We start from the raw sequence: 22,703 nt of genomic DNA, 5'->3' as shown, positions 1-22,703 counted from the left end.
AAGTCGGGATGCTCCGAAGGGTTGCTGCTCTGGGTGTGCCTCTAATGTGGGTTTTCTATGCTTTCTCTCTTCGCAATTCTTGACACAGTTTCCTTCTTCCTCGCTTTCATTCCCTGTGACCGGAGAACGGCGCTGAAGGGCTGGAGAAGCCCAGGAGACTGGGAGCCGGAGCGCTGTGTACCCACCCGGGCCTCCCCGCAACCGGAGCTGTGCGGAGGAGGAGGCGCGGCGAACGGGGCGGGACTCCCGGAAGGGGGCGCGGTCCGCCGAGAGAGGCGGGGCTGGGGCCGGGACGCGCGGCCCAGGGGGTGGGGACGCGGCAGGTTCGAAGGGGCGAGGCTGACCAGGCTGGTCCCCCGGGAACAGGAACCCTGGTGGACGGGTCCCAGCAGGCTTCTTCGGTGCCCGAGAGGGTGTTCCCTGTGGCAGGTCCCGGGGTGGGGGCGCGGCGCTCCGGGAAGAGCCTCCCGCAGGTCCCCGCCCCGTCACGTGGGCGCCGGCCCCGGCCGCTGCGGTCGGTCCGCTGGTTGGTCGGGCGCTTGGTCAGGCAGTTGGTCGGTGGGCCAGTGGCCCGTCGCTCGCTTCTGGGCTCTCATGTTTGAAGGTGGGAGGGACACGGGAGCGGCCCGCACACCTGAGCCGCCCGGAGAGGAGCCGCGGCCCCGCACCCAGGTCAGTAGGCTCTCCCCACACCCCGGGCTCGCCGCGCGGTCGGGGTTGGGATCCCCGTCGGGAGCATTGCCTAGGGAGTGGAGCGCCCCCAGAGCTACGAACCACGGGGGCGTGTGGGTCAGTGTCTCCTGAGCCCCGGAGCGTGTCCCAGGCTCGAGGACGGGGACCCTTCTCCAACTCCACTGGCCAGAAGCCCTGTGGGTTGGCTGCGAATCTCCACCCAATCCTGCCTGGGATCCGCGGACAGTCCGCACTCCTGCAGGTGCCAGCGTGGCCCTGGAGATGCGCAGGGAGGTGGGGTCCCTGAGTTTTGTGCGACGCGTCCCAGCCCTGCCCAGCCCGGGAAGCAGCGGCGTGGACTAGGGAGCCTAAGGAGGTTGCGGAAGCTTTAGGTCTGTCAGCCCAGGCAATTCTCTGGTGGACACAGCGTGTGTCTAGATGCAGCTCCTCGGCTAAAGCCAGTTCTGTAGTGTAAGTGCAAAAATACAGCACGGTTTTCAAAATCTAAAGCCACTGCGTCCCAGTAGACTGCAGGATGGGGACGGTCCTGTTTAAAAGTGGGCTGCTCTTCACCTCATCCCATCAGATTCCAGACCCGCAGTTTTTCCTCGGATGAAAATAAGATTATATAACAAGAAAACAGAACTTCCAGCGTTTAGATAGGATTAAGACAGGCATTCTTGCCAGTATTTAATCTTCTTAAAAAACGAATCTAATTATATTTTTACTTTTAGAGCAGCCGGATATTTCGTATAGATCCGTCTCCCTTTTCTATATTTTGGTCTACTTCCTGTCTTTCTCCTCATCTCTCTCCTTTCTCAACCCCTCCTTAATTGACTATAATACAAATCTGAAGTGTTTTCAATTTTTATAGTGTATTATGTGAAGTTAAATGGTCAACTACAGAAAAGTAGTTGGTTTTAGACATAATTCATCTTCAGCATATTCAGTCTTTCATTATTATGGGTGTATGGAAAACTCTAAGTGTTATCTAATTTAGAAATTATTTCTCTCTTTGGCTTAAGAGAGGCAACCCATTTGCACTTTGCTTAAATTCATATCTAAATAACTTTGAAGTGGGAGATGGGAATGATTGATGAGGTTTTCACTGATTGCATTTATCCATGTTTTGTTTAACATATTTCAATTATTAGTAATACTATTTTAAGATTTGGTGATGTGACAGTTGTTAGCTTATTGCTACTGGAGAGATAAGCTGCTTACCATGATGCCTTCTTTACTGGGTAGCTAAGGGAGATGCGCTTTGACTTTAAGAGTAAGTGGAATGAGATCAATGGCATGAAGGCGGTAGGAACAAAGTTATGGGAATTCCTGTCTTTCATCTGAGCAGGGAAATGTGGGATAATTTTAAGAAAGGGTGGCCGGGCGCGGTGGCTCACGCTTGTAAGCCCAGCACTTTGGGAGGCCGAGGCGGGCGGATCACGAGGTCAGGAGATCGAGGCCATCCTGGCTAACACAGTGAAACCCCGTCTCTACTAAAAAATACAAAAAATTAGCCGGGCGTGGTGGCGGGCGCCTGTAGTCCCAGCTACTCGGAGAGGCTGAGGCAGGAGAATGGCGTGAACCCGGGAGGCTGGAGTGCAGTGGCGCAATCTTGGCGCCACTGCACTCCAGCCTGGGTGACAGAGCGAGACTCCGTCTCAAAAAAAAAAAAAAAAAAAGAAAGGGTGATGTGATGGACCTCAAAGGATCCCTCCTGGGTTTTTTGAGGCAGAGAAGGGTAGAGTGTGGCCTGGGTTGTGACAACTGTGTGGGCAGGCAGGCATGGACTCACCATGAGAAGTGGCCAGTGGTCCAGCTTGGCTCTTATGTCAAGTGCTAGACAGTAAAGCTGGTGACAAGGCTAGAAAATAGTCCCAGCTGTCCAGTGCAGAAGTCTGGACTTGGTCTGAAGGCACAGCAGGGGACTGACTGATGGTTCTGTGAACTTCTCAAAGTCAAAGACCTTGGTCCTTGACCCTCCCAATTCCTAGCCTGATAGAGAAAATCCAGTAAATATTTGTGGAGTGCATGGTCTGACAACACTGTAGAGCAGAGCTTCTCAAAGTTGAGAATCATGCGGTGATCTTGTTCAAATGCAAATTATGATTCCATAGGTCAGGGGTGGGACTTGACATTCTGTGTTTCTAACAGATTCCCAGGAGCTTGCTGATCATTTCCCTATGTATAGCAAGGATTTAGAGTAGCAGTTTGCAAACCTGGCTATGCCTTATAATCGCCTGGGGAGTTTTGTAAAACATTCAGATTAAGTAGTCTGGGATGTTTTTACCAAGTTCCCCCAGGTGATTCTGTTGACAAACCTGAAGGCAATTGCTGCAATGGCAAAGTTCTGGGAGTGTGGTGGGAAGCAAAGTCCAAGGGAAAAAGACAGTGGGGGCAGCGAGGCTGGATAGGAAACTGGGAGGCTGATTCAGGGTCAAAGGGATGAAGCCTTATTTTGGGCCTGAGAGAGTGATGAGGAGGGGACAGGTAGGGAGACTTCGGAGAGATAGGATCTGTAGGACAGAGGACTAGGGAATGGGACAGTCTCTAGACTGATTAGATGGAACAAGAAGTGAGGAGGGAGAAACAATGCTGGGAAGATTCAGCTTTGGGCCTGAGAAACGGTATGGCCTTTAGACTGTAATGTGTAAGGTAAAGTTTATGAAAGGTTCTTGTATTGGTTCAAACCCCGAGAGCATGCCAACAGACAACATGAGGCGGTGTGGTGCAACATGCTGTTTTAATGAGCGCCTGGGTGCAGGTGGGCTGAGGCCTAAAATGGCGTCAGCACCAAATGAGGACGAGGCAGGGTTTTTATAGTCTCCTGTAAACAAGAAGTGTCTCAGTCTGATGTAACTGCTACACAGTACCCAGACGGCCCCTCTCTCTGTCTTCAAGGGGTACGTGTCTTCCAGCCAGGGTAGGTATCTTCTGGCCAGCTGTCCTCCTGCTTCTGCTATCTTGCTGACGCACACTGCTGGCACAAGTGGCCTTGCACCTTGGGACTGGGACTGAGAAGGGAGGAGTTACTCATCTCTTCAAGCTTTCAGACCCAGGGGAGAATCTTTCATTCCTATTTGGTTATAGTAAAAAGGGAAAAGGGGTGACTTTCTCAATAACTACTTCAGGCATGACATAGGGGTGGCCTGGGCTCCTTGGAAAAAGAAAAACTTAATTTTTAGGGTATTCTTGAGAGACGTGTTGGTATCCATCGTGTCGTAGCAGGAGCATAATCTGAATTGTCTGGTGGCTAACTGTAGTTTCAACAAGAGTTTTAGTGGCTTTTATTATTAGTGGGATAACACAGGGGAGAAAAAGGAGGAACCCAGTGATGAAGATTACTGTCCCTACCAGGGTTTTAAATCCTCCTAAATTAGAGAACTGTTGTCCGGCTGCTAGAGTGAGAGCTCGAGTGAGGGTGATGAGTTCAGCTTTTTGGGAGGTGGTGCCTGGGAGGAGCGGATTGGCTTCAACAGTGTGGGGTCTTTAAGGGTAATGTGGACGGGGGTGTGGTGGTTTGCAACTGAGGGTGTGGAAATATCCCTAACATCGGGGTTAACTACCGGTAGGGGATAAGGAAAGGTTGCGTGTTTTAGGGTGGGAGGTTGGAGGAGCAGAAGAAAGTTAGAAGCCTTGGAGGGGTCTGGGTTGTTGCGTTGGATACTATGGGGAATGTGGAAGCGGAGAGTAGTGTGGAGTTTTGAAAGGATGTCCCTGCCTAGGAGCAGAGTTGGGCATGAGGGCAGGACTAAGAAAGAGTGAGTGAAGGAAAAGGTGTGCAGGAAGCAGAAAAGTGGAGGGGTGGCTCGGGGTTTGGAGACTTGTCCATCAATTCCCACAACAGAGACTTAGGAGGACTAGGTGGGTCCTGAAAAATTAGGTAAAGCAGAGTAGGTCACCCAGGTCGATTAAAACCATCAGGGTTACCCTTGGCTCAGATGAAGTGATAGTAGTTGCCGGGGCGTCCATTCCAGGTACCGTCAGTCTTCAGCGGCAGGGCAGATGAGATCTGAGTAGGAGGTTTTGGCCTGCTCGGGAAGGGATGGGGGCGGTCCTTGCAGGGGCCGCTCATGGTCCGACTTCCAGTGGGGTCCTCCGCAGAGGGGGCACGGCCTGGTGGGCTTATCTGGGTATGGGCATTGTCTGGACCAGTGGCCTTTGTTGCCGCACTTGAAACAGGCGCCAGGTGAAGGTGGATTGCTAGGAGGCTTCTGTGTGGACCTGTGGCCCTGTGGGCCTGCAGGGCCCCTGATGGCGGAGGCAGGCATTTGAAACTCTGCCTGTTTTTGCCTTTTACTTTCCTCATCATGATTGTTAAAGACTTTGAAGGCTAAATTAAGAAGGTCTCGTTGTGGGGTTTGAGGGCCGTCGTCAAGCTTCTGAAGGTTGCACCGAATATCGGGAATGGATTGGGAGATGAACCGAAGGTTTAAGATAGTGGTTCCTTCTGGGTTGGCTGGGTCTAGGTTGGTATATTTTCTCATGGCTTCAGTTACACGAGGGAGAAAAAGGGCTGGGTTTTTGTCAGGACTTTGGGTGATTTCTGGAAGTTTTTCATAGTTTACCACTTTATGGGCACCCTTTTTGAGTTCTGCAAGGAAACACATAATCGTGTAGTCTTGATGGCAGCATCTAGAGGCCCTGTCTTGATAATCCCAGTGGGAGTCCTGGTTGGGGACTGCCTCTGCACCATAGGCTTGGCAGGAGCTTGGTGATGAATTGTATCAGCATGCACCTGAGCTAGGGTCCAGATACAGTCCTGGTCTTCTGGGGTGAGAGTGGAAAAGGGGATAACGTAGAGGTCATGCCAAGTTAGTTCATAAGACTGGGTAAGGTACTGAAACTCCGTGATATAAGAGGTAGGGTCGTCTGGAAATGAACTGAGTCCTTTGTTAATTTGAGAGAGCTCAGTGAGGGAGAAGGGAACATGAACTCTGACAATACCTTCAGCTCCTACTGCTTCCCAAAGGGGGCACTCTAGCACTGGCGCTGAAGTGAGGGTGGGGCATGAGCCAAAGATGGCGCTGGAGCGAGTATTGGAGGGAGAGAAGAAGTCGGAAGTGGCTCCTGCTGAGGGTTTGAAGGGGGAAGGGGGTTTGAGTTGATAGGCAGTGGAGGATAGATAGGGGCGTAAGGTGGTGGGATGGGTTTACAGGCTTCAGGAGAGGGCAGTGAGGAAGGAGAATGAGTACAGGCAATGCTAGAGTTGTCCTCAGGAGAGGACAGTGTAGGAAAAGAAGTGGTTACTGCTGACTGAGAAGATGGTGGCTGGGAAGATGGCAGCTGAGAAGATTGCGGCTGAGAAGATAAAGAGGAAGCTTGCAGGGTTAAAGAAGATGGTTGAGAGGGAGAGGTAGAGTCTGGGAGGAGTGGACAGCAGTCTGCTGGATCTAACGGGGAAAAAGAGGTACGGTCGGGAGGAGAAAGGCGATCAGGGCGGCGAGAATGGAGAAGGATTTGAACAGGTGAGCAAGAATTGCAGAGGTCGGGTCGTGATCTGAGTGCAAAAAGGCCTGGAAATAAGGAATTTCTCCCTATTTCTTCGGTCGTTGGCAATACTTGCTTAAATCAGTTAAAACTGTAAAGTCGAATGTTTCATTTGCCGGCCATTTGGACTGTTATTTAATTTGTACTGTGGCCAGACTGAATTGCAAAAAAAGAAAAGGTGCTTGGGGCCGATATCTTGCCTGAGGCCTAAGGTTTGCAGGTTTTTTATGAGGCAGCCTAGAGGGCTGTTTTTTGGAATGGAGGACCGGGAGTTTCCCATAGTGGAGGGTAGGCACGGGAGAACAGGGAAAAAGGAGACAGTCCTGGACGGCCAGACGGAGACGATAAAAGGAGCGATCGTCACTGCTGCCTTTTTCGTTCCTGGAACAGGATCAAATGGCTTAGAGGTGTCCCCCTAAGACCAGATGATCAGCGAGTGCCTGGCACACGCTGGAGCCTTTTTGGACCAATGTTGGATTTTCGGACCAGAGAAACCAAGTGAGGCCGAGCACGTTTTTCCCTGTTAACCAGGTTCCCGGGGAAACTTACCAGTAGGCGAGATCAGTAACTGATCTGCATGCACAGAGAGGCAACTGGAGGCTAAGGAGCTTCCTTTGTCCAGCTGCTGTGGCCTGCTCTCCGGCGTGGAGGGGTAGGTCCACGGGGGACACAGACCCGAGCCCCTCCTGGGTTTCGGCACCAGATGAAAGGTTCTTGTATTGGTTCAAACCCCGAGGGCGCACCAACAGACAACACCAGGCGGTATGGCGCAACATGCTGTTTTAATGAGCACCTGGGTGCAGGCAGGCTGAGGCCTAAAATGGCATCAGCACCAAATGAGGACAGGGCAGGGGTTTTATAGTCTCCTGTAAAGAAGAAGTGTCTCAGTCTGAGGTAGCTGCTACGTGGTACCCAGACAGCCTCCCTCTTGATCTTCAGGGGGTACGTGTCTTATGGTCAGGGTAGGTATCTTCCGGCTGGCTCTCTTCCTGCTTCTGCTGTCTTGGTGACGCAAGCTGCTAGCACAAGTGCCTTGCGCCTTGGGACCGGGCCTCAAAAGAGAGGAGTTACTTATCTCTTCAAGCTTTCAGACCCCGGGGAGAATCTTTCGGTTTAGAAGTGGTTTTTTACTTGGCCATAAGATCTTTTTTTTTTCCTGAAATGCAGATCTGTTCATGATGCTGTCCTGTTTGAAATCCTCTGGTGGATATCCTAATGCAAAATATAAGAAGGAAGCACTAATTTAAACACAACTGATAACGTTTGTTCCATTCTACAGCCTGTTCATCCCCATTCAAGATGTGACATTCAGTCCCCATTTGGTGTGGGCGCAACTAGGCTGAAACTTTTGGCAGCTTTGTTATTCCTGAGTCACTATTTTGCTTGCTTCCTTCTTCTTCAGAGGAGCTCCACTTCCCTTGGACTTTATGTTTCTTAGTATCATGCTTTGGTTCCAATGTTTGATGGCACCTATGTGTCTCTGTCTTCATGGAATCTATATGTAGTTCTAGGAAAGGTGGGTTTTATCCTTTATATACCCTTAAAGCCAAGTCTTGTTTGACTTTGTGGATCTTCACAAGCTTCATTCTTATCTCTCACTCATCTGGTAAATAATCCTCTAAAAGAGGCTGTCCTAGAACAATCTGTTTAGCTTTAGGCCCAGATCTCCTTAGTGCCTCAAGTTCCAGGGGACTGCTGACTCTGAGCTTTGTCTTCAGCAAATGTATGATTTCTGTTTGCCTTAAGATCCTTGGCTTGGTTCTCCCTGCTAATTCTTACTTTCATTTCCTCTCTCTGTCATGTTCATATGTACACATTTGTGCACAGTGAAAGCTGAGCATTCATTGTGCTTGATGCTTTTAATCACCCTGTTCTATGTTGCATAGTAATCATGACCCCTAACATACCTGTAGATGGGAGGCCTAGACACAGAAGGAATAGGACTGTCTCTCTGATAGGATAAAATATACCATCCTTGTATGACATTCAAATCTCTGCAGTGGTGGGCCCTACTTTAGCTCTCCAGCTGCATCGTCACTGTTCCCCAAACTGAGAAGCTGAGTAATTTCTATTCTTTTGTGCCTATCTGCATTTGCATACACTATTTTATCTTCCTGGAAAGCCCTTTTGTCTCTATTCTGCAAGATTCTTAATCCTTCAGGATATAGATCAAATTCTTGAAGCTCCCTTGCCCCTAAGTCGTTTTTACTTTTCTGTTACATACATATCACATCAAACAAAGATCTGCTATGCTATTTCATCACTTTATGTCTCTATCCATACTCCTCCAAACTCTGAGCTGCTTTAGGGCTCTATCAGCTCTTGCGTGTGGCCCCACACTTAGCAGATGTCCAGGAGGAGTCTGTGGTAGGTATGGGCCTTAAGCTGGCTAGCTTTGCAATGTTTACCTCAGTAAAGAGGGAAAGGGGCTGGTTATTTCATGTGGTAGATGAGAGAAGGAACAGAAGCAGAAGCTGGAAGACTGGGAGGAAGGACAGGCCCAGTGAAGAGTGGGCCCACATGGCTAGAGTCAGGGGGTTGGGTGGACACTGGGAGAAGAGGTGAAGATGGAGTCTCAGGCTGGGAAGAGATCATGGAAGGCCCTGAAAGTTAGAGCTATATAATTTAAATTTTATTCTGATGACATTGAAGGTTGCATACTCAAGTATGGAAAAGACATGGTAAAACTGTTCAGGATGATTCTGGCTAGGAAGGGCAGGTTGGAGGGACAGGGAGGAACTTCTTATGAGCACAAGCTGTTAGAATAACCCATTGAGGTAGCTCAGGACCTAAATCAAAGCAATGGCAGTAGGAATAGAGAGAAGGGAGCAGAGGCGAGTGAGCATGCCAAGAAATCTGGCAGTATTTGGTGACTGATTGTATTTGAGGGAAAGAGAAAAGAGTCAAACTGGATACTGACATTGTGTGTTAGTTTGCTGGGAGAAGAATGAGGCAACTGTTAATGGCATGAAAGCATGGAGGAACTTCGTGGAAGGGGGAAGGGAAATGAAAGTGGTTGATTCTTTTGGAATCAGAAGGGAGCCTGGGGTAGTTTCTTTATATGTTTACCCATGAGAGGATGGTGAAGCCCAGACAAATCTACTCAAGATCACTTAGCTCTTGGTTGTAGAACCCAGGTCTCCTGGCATTATGGCCTGGGCTTCTATTTTCTGTAGCACATGAGTTTAGCCAGAGGAGAGCTGCCAGAAGGTCGAGATGGAGATTCCATTAGGCAATGAAAAATGGGAATGAGACCAGGTTTAGGGTGAATTCAGCCTGCAGAACAGCTGAGGCTGGAGTCTTATAGGTCAAGCACCCAGATGGGAAATGTCTGCTGGTTGCCAATGCCATGGGGGCCCGAAGGCTCATGAGGCCTCCATTTTGCCCTGTGGCCTAGCTGTATGTGGGGCTGATGGGAGATATGAAGTACTTTTAGGGTATCAGTGCTCTTATGCTCAATGTGGGCACATGTGTATTAAATTTCTTCTGGGAATGTAACCACCAATCAATTTATCAATTCCATGGAAAGCTGTATTCCAAGGCCCAAATACCTCCTCTACCCAGACTTCAGGGACACATCCAGCCAGTTCATGAGAAGTTGCCTCTTACAGTGTTGGAGTGGGGATGGGGGTGCAGGGAACAGCTAGCTATGGAAGGCAACCAGCCATGAGGACCTCATCCAAGCAGGTGCCGGTGGAGAGTCAGGATCAGGGACTCAGATGGCTGGAGGAGGGCTACAGCTGTCGGATGAGGAGTGAGGATCTTATCTAGAATCTGCCCTGCTGTCGGGAGATTCAGTGGCCCAGAGTCTGGAGTTCTTCAGTCCTCCTCACCCCTCCCTTCCACACACCTCTGCCCAGCCAGGCTCCTCAGCCTCCGGCCTCCCAGGATGGAGTCTTGTCTTTGTCATGGACGCTGACACAGTGGTCACTTCTATTTCTTGAGGAAGAGCTAGGTTAATGAATGTGAAACATTTGGATTATTGTCTGAGATGTGGTAGTTGCCAAATAAAAACATATACACAAAGAATACTGGGAGCCAACATGGAAGGAAAACTTGTCAAGCCTCCCTTTCTCTTTTGAGCTTTGTAGTGGGGTCCTGCCAGTTTATACCTCATCTTGTTCTGAAGGTTTTTTGTTTCTGTTTTTCATATTAAGGCCAAAATATGTGCACGAGCCTGCTCACCCATGGTAAAGTGTCAGGGACAGCCACAAATTGCATAGATTACAGACATAGATTTGCGCTTCCCATTTCTTAGGAAGTACGTGGGGGGAGGAACCACTAATGCATCTCCAGGAAGGTATTTGTGAGCCCAAGGGAGGCTATGGGGACTAGATCCTACATTGCCTCTTCCCTGGCCTATGGCCGCTGTGGTGTTCCCAGGTGGCTCTGCTTCAGGGATGTCTCTTTCCTCCTGGGAATAGGGAAGCAGGTGATCCAGATCTCAGGATTTCTCTGCCTGCTTAGGGATGCCAGTGAGGCGTGTTTAGTGGGGATACTCTTGTCCCTGCTCTCCAGGGTAAAGTTACACTTCCACAGTGACTTGTGTGCATGGTTGAAATGCAGCCATCACATGTAGCTGGGCCTCTCACTCTGACCTGGAGGGCCACTCCTGTGACTGCACTGATTATCCCAAGAGGCCTTCTTAGCAAACTTCTCCAAGTTGCTTCTGGCGAAAGGTTCAGAGAACTCTGCCAAAAGGAACTACTTGGTTGACAACTCTGTGTATGTGTGTCTGTGTGTGTGTGTGTGTGTGTGTGTGAGAGAGAGAGAGAGTTGTGTAGGAATCAAGAGGTTTGTTATAGGGACAAGGGGGACAGAGAGGGGGTAGAGCCACAGCTAAAGCTTAGGAAGACCAAAAATGGGTTATCTCTTTCTTGCCTGCCTAGGCAAGAAAGCCTCTATCTTCAGGGGTAACAGTTTCCTTCTCCCAACACGCAAGTCCATGTTCCCTCCAAAGCAAAGAGGTTTTTGCACAAATAACTAGCTCAATGCTGGACTGCTTCATGGAGGCAGTGGAGGTGTAGACTGGCCCCACAGAAAGTTTCTTCCACAGGAAAGGATAGAGCAGAACTTCCAACTTTGGTGGGTTTGACAAATGGCTTGTTTCATGAGGTCAGGGTAGCGTTATTCCCATTTTATGGGAAACAGGTGCCAGAGAAGTAAAGACACTTTTGAAGTTTCCAGAATATTAGATTTAATGTAATTTCTTGTCCGAACTGAACACTTTTGAAAGTGAAAGTAGGCACATAAATGCTAAACTGGATGGGGCTTGGGGAAGATCAGGATCAGGCACATTGGGATGTGTGGTTTCAAATTCAGTGTTCAAAACTCCAAATTCTATTAGCAATGGGGGCAGAAAAGGGAAGGGGTGGGGTGGGAGAGTGGATTGGCCTGAGGGGGTGGAAATTGATTTGGGATAGGAATAGCAGATTCTTCTAATTCAACATTTCACCAAGGCGGAGGAATAGTTCTTGACTCTGACACCTGACCTTAACTGGATGTCATGAAAAAGTCTTATTACGTAAGCTCTTCCTGCAACCAACCAGCCAAGACATCTAGTTCTTGGATGCATGTGCTCACCTGGTAACAACAACAGCCTTGTGTGTCTGTCTGGGTTTTCACTGTGCCTGCTCACTGGTGCGGCACAATGCCCCAGGCAGGGATTATTGTCCTGCTTCTGGAGATGAGGAAACTGACTCCTCTTGCCTGCCCTGCCCCCTCATTCTACCATGGCAGGCAGGAGGTTTTCTCCAGCATGAGCACTTGGCCTCCCCAACTCCTGAGGACCCTGGTAGCTCTAGAGTGGAGGGTTTGAATCAGACAGTCCTCCATTAAAATAGCTCTACACCAATTTGCTGTTGCTCCTTTGAGCAAGTCTCCTTACCTCTTTGAGCTTTACATTCCTCATCTGTTTAATGGGAACAATAATAGGCCAATTCATTTGGTGGTTGTGAAAATTAAATGAGATGAAATGTTGACTCCAGTGCTTGGCACATCTTAGGTAGTCAGTAAATCCTTTTATTCCCGTCTCAGGAAGCCTGAGAGAAATCATTTGTCAAGAGATATTTAGATCATCCAGAGGGCTTATCCTGAAATTTCAGGTGGAAAGTTACACACTCTGGGCTTCCAGGTATGACACAGAAAGGGCAACCATGGTGGCAGTGAGCAGAAAGTCCAGGAGGCAGAAGTACATGACAAGGTAGAGAACAGCCCGGAATCAGGTGAGTGGTCACCCACGTACAGGACAAAAGCAGAAAACAGCGCAGAGTCCAAACCAGCTGGGTGAGACGTGGCAGGGTTAAGTGCAAAGTCCTGCCCTTAGGCCCTGAAAATCAGTTCTGTGAGTGTCCTACCCATCTATGTGGAAAAGCCCAGTACACTGGCTTAGCCTGGCTACATTAGTTGAAGTCCTGGGTTTAGACCTTGGTAGAGGATCTTTTCCCTGCATTGGCTGAGACTGGCCACACCTGGAGTGTACAAAGCCGGTATCCCTGTCTTACAAGCTTTGGAGGGGCCCAAGGACATTCAGGAAGATATAGGGGAATGACTGCTATTTTCAGGTGGGCAAGGTGGGCAGCATGTTCTTTGTTGCTCAGAGAGCAGAGATGAAGGCCTATGGTAGTGATGGCAAAGAAAACTAAAGACGGGGCAGATTCTACTCTGACATAATGTAAGAAATTTTAAAGAACTCAAGCTTGTCTCTAGGGCCAAACAGCTGTTTTAGAGCAGATATTGGAGTCTACCTGCAAAGGGTATTGTTCAAGCCGTATTGACTAGAGAGGAGTTTAGGAAATAACAGGGAGGAAGGTGTACTGAAAGGTTATAGGTCTAACTAAAGTGCTGTAAGATTTTGGCAACGGGAAGGCTTTGTGGATCAACCAACTGGGGTAGGATCCTGGGAAGCTGGGAAGAAAAGGCTTTCTGGGGATCCCTGGTCAGTCAAGTGAGTAAAAGGCATAGAAGCCCAAGTGAGTGAAGTGGGATCAAGAAATAATAAGGAAACCAGCTTAGCTAGACTCTTCCCATTATTAGAAGTCAAAGAAAGAAGTTGGGACTCTAAGGGAAAAGGAACTCGAATGCCAAACTAAGAAGCTGGACTTTACCCTGTCAGTAGTGGGGAATAATTGGTGGCTTCTGAGCAGAAATGACTTGCAGCAGATGTAGGCTGGAGTGAGGGTGGGAGGCTGGGGAAAGAGCAGCCTTAAAGCTGTGCAGAAGCGGCCGGGCGCGGTGGCTCACGCCTGTAATCCCAGCACTTTGGGAGGCCGAGGCGGGCAGATCACGAGGTCAGGAGATTGAGACCATCCTGGCTAACACCGTGAAACCCCGTCTCTACTAAAATACAAAAAATTAGCCCAGCGTGGCTACGCGGAAGCTTCTCTATCCCAAGTCGCAGGCTGAACATCCCACTTAGTGACAAGGGCTGGGAGAGGGGGAAGGCTCTGAGCAAATGTCTTTGTGGGCTGAAAATGAGACTATGATCCCAAGAAGTGACTGGACTGTGTATATTCTTTGCTGATGCCTGCCTTGGCCCAACCACCTGAAAGCTGTTTTAGACTCACATGCCACCCCTTGAAGATTTTGAGAACACACCATCCTGAGACCTGGAGAACCGGGGTATGTGGTATGAGACAGCTGGGTTCACAGCATCCTAGAGGGCATAGCAGGTATAGAAGGGAGTGATCCAGGAGGACATTGGTCACAAGAATGTCCTCCTGGATCACTCCCTTCTATACCTACCATACCCTAGGAAGTCTGTCTGTCTGCAGCTTGGGCCATAGAGTGAGCAAGGTTCCATCCCTGGGAGGGGAGGCAAGGAAAGGATGTGGGTACCAGGGCCTCATTCAAGTAGGCTGAGGTTTTGGGTGGGGTGTGGTGTATGGGAGGAGAGAGTTGCTGTGGTTAGGCAACGTGGATGCCTGAGTGGCATGATATCTTGGTCTGGGTGGCAGGGAGGGAGTCTGGCAAGAATGGTAGGAAGAGTGGCCATGGAACCCCAAGGTCAGAACTGGCCCATTGGATCTGGGGAAACCTACCCTTTAGCAGCAGAGGTAGAGCATACTTCTCAAATACTGTGGAATCAGTAGGATTATGACAGTATTTATTATTTCAGTCTCTAATTTTTGAACCATCGTCTATGCTGAGAATGGTGATGATGGGACCACAAGATGAACAGACATGTCCCCTGACTGAATGGAACTTAAGAAATGTACTCCCTTACTCAAACAGATAGTAGTAACTGCTGAGAAAATACAGTTAATATTCAGAGAAAGATGTTGGGGGTCCTGGCTTGCTGAGGAGGTGGCATTTGAGGTGTGTACTGAAGGAAAGACAGGGACCGGAGATACCCTTTTCTATGGGGCTGAAGGGAATTGCTGGCAGAGGGAACAGCAGTGCACAAAGGAAGGCATGAGTAATGCCAATTAAGGGGCACCTGTGGAAAACAACTGGTGGCATGATTTGGCTGGAACTGAGGAGTAAATGAGGTTAAATAGGGCACCAGGGATTGGAAATTACCATCTATGAAGTACCCATCATGCATCAGGCATTGAGCACAGAGTCTGTGCTCACTTAAATTTCAAAGCAGCCTTTCAGGGCTTTAACTGAGGAGGAAATGGGCTCCAAGAGGATACTTGATCATCTCAAGGTTCCCTAGGTGGTGAGTGGCCAAAATAAGATTGATTTCCAGGCTGCCTGACCCCAAACTCTGTTATTTCAACTTAATCTTGCCACTGTGTTTAGAGTCCAGATTATGCAGTCTTAAATTTACAGTGAAGACCTCTTCTTACCATATTTAGGCAGGAAGATGGTCAGATGGCACATGGCAAACCACATTAACCTTTGAGAGGCACTTGGTGGACATGGCCAGATTGTCACAAAGCATATCTCAGTTCCAATACATATATATGCATACATACACATATATATTTAGGAAGTTAATCTCTAACTTCCTAAATGCAGTTTTCACATTACAATAGAAACTGTTACTCCCAGACTGCTATAGGCAATTTCTGAATTGCTGGCTCAATTCCAGTATTTTCTCATCCCTTCAATAAAGTATATTAGAATGGGGCAAGATAAGCCTGAATCTTCTCTAATTTATACAAAAAGCTTCTGTCATTAGTAACAAGTTACCTACAACCAACCTTACCTGTTTAGGATACCAAGGTGTCAGCCCTAAGAGATGTTTAGCAAAAGTGGTACTCCCAAGAGGGTTGGAAGGGTGGGATGAGGGTAAGAGTCAGAAAAATGTGGGCAGTAACCCAGGCGGGGCTGTAGGGGTCCAGAGGAGGGACCGATACAGTTCAGTAAGCATTTGCTGAAAGCCTGCAGGGGTGTAGAGTGGGTGCTGGGATACCTGCATGAAAGGACAGCATTGTTTTCACAGATAACATGTTCAAGCTCTGAGCAGGTGGGTGTTGGTGGGGACTGCCTGCTCAAGTTGAGGTTCTTATGTGTATATCTAGTAGAGTCAGCCGGTCTTTGTTTCTGAGCAGGTCTGCCCAGGGCCCAATTCTTCATCCAGTTTGATCTTCCTCCTGGAGCTCAGAACTCATATCTAGCCCTGGTGGCCACACCTTGCTTCTGTCCTCAGGGCGGACCCGGGGTCCTTCAGACGTCCTAATGGGAGGCTTTTCCTCACCCTAGAGAGAAAAGTTGAGACCACCTGGGAGGCAGTAGTAACCACTGAGAAGACAGAGGAAATATTCAGAGGAAGAAGTTGGGGGAGCATCTGGGCTTCAGTGACTCAGGATTTCATGTTAACAGGAGACGATGTGGGAGGAAGCTCTACCTCCTTGTCCTACCACTTAATAAGGAGTACTTTGAGAACCCGTTAAAGGCTGTTCCAGGGTCACAAATCCAGTCCTCAAATGTTATGATTTATATTTAAAAGAGAATTTTAAATAAGCCAAGTGACAGCTGAATGGGAAATGGAGTTAATGAGACGGATCTTATCAGCTCCATGAAAAATGCATCTCATTACATCACTGTTACACATCGAATATGGAAACCTTCCCTCAGTAATTCCTGGAGTGATTGCCTGTCTGGCTATAGGTGTCCCCAAAGAGTGTGGTGTCCACTGAGAATAACCAGGAGGACTTTCTCGGATACCAGTACAGCTCAGCCATCTTCTCTCAAGGCCATCTCTAGAGTTACTATGGGCTCTCTTGATGCCAGTGCACAGAGCCAGGGACCTACTGTGCCGAGGACAAAGCCAGCCAGCCATGAACGTGGTCAAGACTTGGCCCTTCCCCTCCCTAACCCCACAGAGCCCAGTTCAGCTTTAGCCTCCATGTTTGAGGCCTCCCAAAATCCATTTCCCCAGCGGTGTCTTCTCTGTCAGGTACCTGCCCCTGAGCCTCATAACTCGGCCTGTTCACTGTTCCTAAGCAGGTCACCTTGTGACCCTGGTGGAATGGCCGAGGAAGGCACCAAGGGGCTGTAAGAGTGGGCGTGTGATCCCCAGGAAACCTTCAGCTCTGGAAGGCCCTGTGGCCCTAGCCTTGCTCTGTTTTGTCAGGTACTGCTAGAGAGACGCAGAAAACCTGGAGCATGTGTGCTGTTTCAGCTGCGGTACCCCAGGGTCTGCCACTTTGGGGGCTACCTACGAGAGATTTGGCAACTTCTCACAGGAACTCAGCATCATGGTTGTTTTTTTTTTAACCCTGATCCCAACATTTAGGCCCTGATGAAGGGTCTTGGCCAGATCCATCTTCTGGAATAGTGCAGTTGGGAACATGTTCTCTGATGAGGAAAGGCAGAGTGTTACATACTTACTGGGCCAGGCACTGAGGTGGGTAGTTTATTCTGTCCTCTTTTTTAACCCTCTGACTAACCCTGTGTAAGGCAGATATTATATCCATTACATAGTAACCTGAGAGGTTAATGTCCATATTACCTAAGGTAAAAAATGAATCCAGCTCATAAGTAGTGGAGCAAGGATTTAAACCCAAATCTGTCTGATTTTGCTATGGTCTGAATGTTTATGTCTCCTAAAAATTCCTATGTTGCAATTATAATCCCCAAAGTGATGGTATTAGGAGGTGGGGCCTTGGGAGGTGATTAGGTCATGAGAGTGGAGCCCTCATGCTTGAGATTGGTTCCTTTATAAAGAGACCCCAGAGAACTAGCTGGTTTCTTCCACCATGTGAGGACATAGCTGGAAGGCACCATCTGTGAACCAAGAAACAGTCCTGCTGCAGATACCGACTCTGCTGGTGCCTTGCTCCTGGGCTTCCCAGCCTCCACAGCTAAGAGAAATACATTTCCATTGTTTGTGAGCTACCTTCCCAATTTATGGTAATTTTGTTAAAGCAGGCTGGACAGACTAAGACAAAGCTTGGGCTCTTTCTGCTGCATGCTGCTCCTCTCTTTCTTCAGGGGAAGAAGCCCCCCTCACTTGGGAAGAAAGGAGCCTCAGAAGGCTTGGGGCTGGGGGTTTGGGGACCCAGCGTCTATACTACCCCTTCTGTGGCCATTTGGAGTCACGTAGACCTCTGTAATTTTCACTTTTTCCTTTGATTCTGAAGAACTGTTTGGGTATCTTCTATAGGGGAATAAAGACTCTGCTTTATGGAAAGGAAGAGCTGAGAAAGATGGGAGAGAGGTCCCAGGAGATCGTTAGACCTTCCCACTCCCCTGGAGTCTAGCTAACAAACTTCCAGGAGCAAGACCACTTGGGCCTGCAGGGAAGGGGCTACCTAATGCAGTGTCATTCTCCAGCAGGTCTGTCTTTGGCCTGCAGGAACACTTGTGCAAGTGGGGGATTCCTAGATCACTTTTCTTGGGAAAGTCCCTAAACCACTTTCTGGCCTCTAAACTCTTAGGGGAGGGAAGTGATCCAAGTGGCAAATATCTTGTGACTGGCAAGCTGAGGTTAGGGACCAACCTTTCCCCTGTCTCTTCACATGCTGGAGCTTTTGAACTGAGTTGAAGAGAGCTGGTCCCAGGGCTCTTGGCCCTTGAATGCAGCTTGACATCTGGTCAGGCTGCAGGATCTTAGGGTTTCCTCTTTGTAGCATCCTAAAGTCTGGCCTCACTAAATGGTCTTGGTCCAGAGATGGGATTTGACTTAGAGCTGACTTACAAAGAATACAGATAAAGGAGTATTGGGAACTGTGCTTGCCTGGATGTGGTTTAAGGTCTGAGGATGTGAAGAAAGTCTCCCCTGGATTAAGAGGGAAGGGGAACACCAGTGGGTCAGGGTAGAGGCTGACAGCCCTGGAGAGGAGGCTGCCTTCTTCCCATAACTTTCCCAGCTGCGTGTGCAGGATCAAATGGGGGTGTGTATTAGTTTGCTTGGGCTGCCATAACAAAGTACCGGGGGGCTTACACAACAGAAATTTATTTTCTCACAATTATGGAGGCCAGAACTCAGATCAGCGTGTTGGCAGGGTTGGTTTCTTCTGGGGCCTCTCCTTGACTTTTATTTATTTTTTATAAATTTTTTTTTTTTTTTGGAGACGGGAGTCTCACTCTGTTGCTCATGCTGCAGTGCAGTGGCACGATCTTGGCTCACAGCAACCTCCACCTCCTGGGTTCAAGTGAATCTCCTGCTTCAACCTCCTGAGGAGCTGGGATTATAGGCATGTACCACCACACTCGGCTAGTTTTTGTGTGTGTGTTTTTAGTAGAGATGGGGTTTCACCATGTTGGCCAGGCTGGTCTTGAACTCTTGGCCTCAAGTGATCCACTCACCTCGGCCTCCCAAAGTGCTGGGATTATAGGCGTTAGCCACCATGCCCAGCCTCTCCTTGACTTTTAGATAGCTATCTTCTCCCTTTGTCTTCACATGGTCTTTCCTCTGTACCCATGTGTCCTAATCTGCTCTGCTTTTAAGTACACCAGTTATTGGATTAGGGCCCACCCTAATTAGCTCATTGGAATGTAATTACCTCTTTCAAGACCTTAGTTCCAAATATAGTCACATTCTGAGGTACTGGGGGTTAGGACTTCAACATAAGAATTTTGAGGGTGTGGGTACAATTCAGCTCATAACAGGGTGTTTCCAAAATCCTCACTGAACAAGGCTCAGTGTCATGGTGAAGGATGGAGAGGCACTTACTACTGATCCTGCCAACCTTGGGACCAGGAGAGGATGGTGGACCCAGCTAGCTAGTGGAGGAAGCCTGACTGGCCTTGTCCAAAGGCTCAGCTCCAGGCCGAGCTGTTTACTTGTAGTCAGGCTCTCTGGCAGCAGTAGTTTCTGTGCAGTGTCTTCATCTGGCTCCTGTGTGGCCCTTGGAACTGCAGTGAACACAGAGCTGCTAATACCCTCCAGCCCAGGCCTTTGGGGGAAGCCTCCTTCTCCTCTGATGGAGGCAGGGGCCAGGCTGTTGACAGTGCACACAGGACTGTCTTTAAAGAAATTCTTTGGTCTTCTACTGGCTTAATTTTTTTTTTTATTGCAAGAGGAAAAGCATTGCATTGAATCAAAATTAAACCGTTCAACAAATGTTAAAATGAAGGCTCAAATTACAGAATACATTTTGATTAATTCAATTAGTGTTTACCTCCAGCCTGCCAAATTCTGGGGCCTATCCATCAGCAGGCAGCCAGGGAGGCTCGTAGGAGGGAGTTGGCTATAGGCAAAAGTTATGCACGCTCCAGCTAATAGAGAAAACTTACTGATTCATATCTGTTTGTTTTTTCTTGTTGCTTAGCATTCTAAAATAATGGAATGGGGAGAAATGCCTGGTTTTATCATCTATTAGGGGAAGCGACATCCTTTTTTCTCATTGGTCCTTCAGGAATACAATTGCATCCATCAATTATGTCTCTCGCTCATGCCAGGCCCAAGCGTAAGTTCCCCTTATGGTAGGGACACTTTCACCTCTGAATATCTGGCTGTAAGAGAGAAGGGACCCCCGGTATGGAGAAAGTTCGATGGGCCAGGCTGTCATGGAGAGCCCCCAGTCCTTTTTTCAGAATGCTGGCCAAGGTTACATGCCCAGCCTCCCTTCACTTTCCACTCAGATACACAAACACTGAACATTTTGTGTCAACAAACATTTACTGAAGGTCCTGTGCCAGGTTCTTTGCTGGGCTCTGAGGATAGAAAGGTGAATGGAGCATACTCCTTGCTCTCTAGCAGTTAATCTAGACAGGGAGGCAGACACATTGAGAAATAATACAAATTAGTGTCATCTTTATAAATAATATAGACAGCTCTGATGATAAAGGTGTGTACCGGATATGACAGGAGCAGAGCTGAGGCATCCAGCGCCTTCAGGGATGAGGGGTAATGGTGTTAGGAAAGGCTTTCTGGCAGTGGTCATTTGGATAAGGCCTTAGCATGGGTGGGATTTGAAAGTAGAGATGGAGAAAAGCACCCACACAGAGGAAGTACAGAAGATGGGGTATTTCTGTATGTGAGGGTAGGACGTGGTCCAGTGAAGCTGGAACTCAGAGTGGTGAGGAGTATAGCGGGGAAGGTTAACTATATTAGAGGACTTTGGCAGAGCTGCAAAATGCAGCTTCTCTCCTGAAAGCACTGGGGAGCCGAGGAATGTTTGAGAGCAGAGGAGCATGTCATGAGCTCCATGGAACACGTCTTGCCTGCACAGGGAAAGAAAGATAGATTGCAGGGGAGTTGGCTGGAGGTAGAAAGCCCAGAGGAAGCAGCTTTTGCAATCTGGCTGAGAGATGATGAGGTTCTAAACTGTGGTGAGGTGAGAGGTAAGGAGAGTTTGGTGGAATGTTAGGACCTATTCAGGGAGTTTGAAGGGCACTGTAGAAAGAGCACCAAATGAGTCATCAGGAACTTAGGTTCAAATCTCAGTTCTGCTAGAAGGGAAGGTAGAATTCTGTGCCCCCTGCCCTGAAAAGTCCACATCCCCAGGTGGTGGTTTGGTTTTTTGTGTTAGCCTGTTACTATAAAAAGAATTCAAATGTACACAGAAATAGAAATAGTAAAATGAATCCTCTTACCCATCATTTAGCTTAACCTCTTGCTTGTATTATTTTTTAGAGGGGCAATTTTTGAGATGAAGCTTTTTGGAAATATTCACTTTGAGGCTGCATTTGAAGCATTTCTCTGAATCTGTTTATGATCTGGTTGAGGCAATGAAATGATTTCATGTCCATTTGTTCCTCCCTGGAGGTAAATTGTGTGTATGCATGTGTGTTCTTTGCTGTAAGAAGGAAAATGAGGGTAGCTTCCCTTGAAGGGTTAAGTTCTGGGGCTGAGGAGGCATATTGCCAACAGGGTCCTGTCAGGGGCGTGAGGCTGTCTGTCTGCTGTGGGGGCAGGTGCGGTGTGGACAGGGGAGAGAATGGAGGTAAGGACTACCACAGGTCAGACACCCTTATCCATTCACTAGGAGGGGCTTGTTGCCCAGAGCTTAATTCACACTGACCAACCTGACAAGGCTAGTCCATAAGCCAGACACCAATTTAATTTACTCTGGCAGGCATTGTGCAGTGGCCACAACGCAAATGCCTGCTTTCCCAGACCGCCTTCCTGGCATTACCCCACCTGGGAAAGTGAATTACAGCATCATCTGCAGGTTGCTGGGGAGCCATGCTCTCAAATAGAAGGCACCATGTGCATTGTAGGTGCATCACTACAGGCCCTGATGGGACCTCATAGGCTCTTTCTGGCGCAGGCCACTTCCTTCACCAAGGTGGCTCTAGGGAGAGGGGAGGATGGGCTGAGCTGCACATGCTCAGTTCCTTCTTTCATTCCCACCATCAGATACTGAGCTGTTTCCCAGGGGAGGAAATCCTGGAAAGAGAGGGAGTCAGTATCCTCCCATTGGATCTTCCCCATGACAACATGAAGCAGAAACTAAATGGAGGTGGGAGCCCATATCTCAGCCAAGATTCATTTGAACAGGCAGGGGTGGGGATGCTGTCATAGAGAAAACTTGCCTGAGCATTGAAAAATTAGTTTTGATAGAGATTGGGGGAGGGGCCTTTAGTTGAGGAAACAGCATGAAAAAGGCACAGTGGCATAAGAATGCTCTCTTGCGGCTGGGGTATCAGGAACCCAGGAGCAAGTCAGGCTCAGTGAGGAAGTACGTCCAGCGTAGTGGTTAGGAACATAACCTTGGAGTTGGACTGCCTGAATTCAGATCTCATCTTTACTGCTTCCTGGATGTGTGATTTGGCCAAGTCACTTAACCTCTCCAAGCTTCAGTTTCCTTATCTGTAGAATCTGGATAATAATAGTTATAAATATTGAGATACGAGATAAATATAAGAACTTAGCTCAGTGTAGAAGTGAGTGCTTAATAAATGGCAGCCATTATAATTACCATCATGAGTCCAGGACATTTTGGGGTCGGCTCCAATTTGGATGCCAGCTCATGTGTTTGGACTGCTGTGGGAGAGGCCAGGTGTTACTCAGGTGAGAGGAGGTTCTCCAGTGCCCTGGTTCTGAATACCTGAACACAGCCTGGGCAGTAGGAGTGGAAAGGATGAGATGGAGAAGAGCATCCCTGCAGGGGGAGACCACAGAGACCTGGTGGCTCACAGGGGAGGGGAGTAGGGTGGGGAAGCATGACAGATGAATGCAGGCTGCATAGTTCAAGGAG

At 48.5% G+C, this 22,703-nt stretch overlaps 2 protein-coding genes across 2 annotated transcripts in view; one reads left to right on the top strand and one right to left on the bottom strand.

The window, feature by feature from the left end:
• Positions 1 to 346: 346 nt before the first annotated feature.
• PPFIBP2 (PPFIA binding protein 2) overlaps positions 347 to 22,703 on the top strand; it is a 143,246-nt gene continuing 120,889 nt past the window's right edge. Inside the window, exon 1 of the mRNA XM_032166694.2 lies at positions 347 to 672. The gene's annotated coding sequence lies outside the window, so the exon portion shown is untranslated. The remainder of the gene's footprint in view (positions 673 to 22,703) is intronic.
• On the bottom strand, positions 4,599 to 6,938 carry LOC131384542 (transcription factor NF-E4-like). Its single transcript, XM_058446237.1, is given in 4 exon segments — positions 4,599 to 4,651; positions 4,654 to 4,909; positions 4,911 to 4,923; positions 6,712 to 6,938. Coding segments are annotated over 4 exon segments (549 nt in total).

Source organism: Hylobates moloch, unplaced genomic scaffold (assembly GCF_009828535.3).
Source record: "Hylobates moloch isolate HMO894 unplaced genomic scaffold, HMol_V3 SCAFFOLD_11, whole genome shotgun sequence".
In the NCBI taxonomy this organism is placed as follows: Eukaryota; Metazoa; Chordata; class Mammalia; order Primates; family Hylobatidae; genus Hylobates; species Hylobates moloch.
This window is presented reverse-complemented; position numbering and strand designations above follow the sequence as displayed.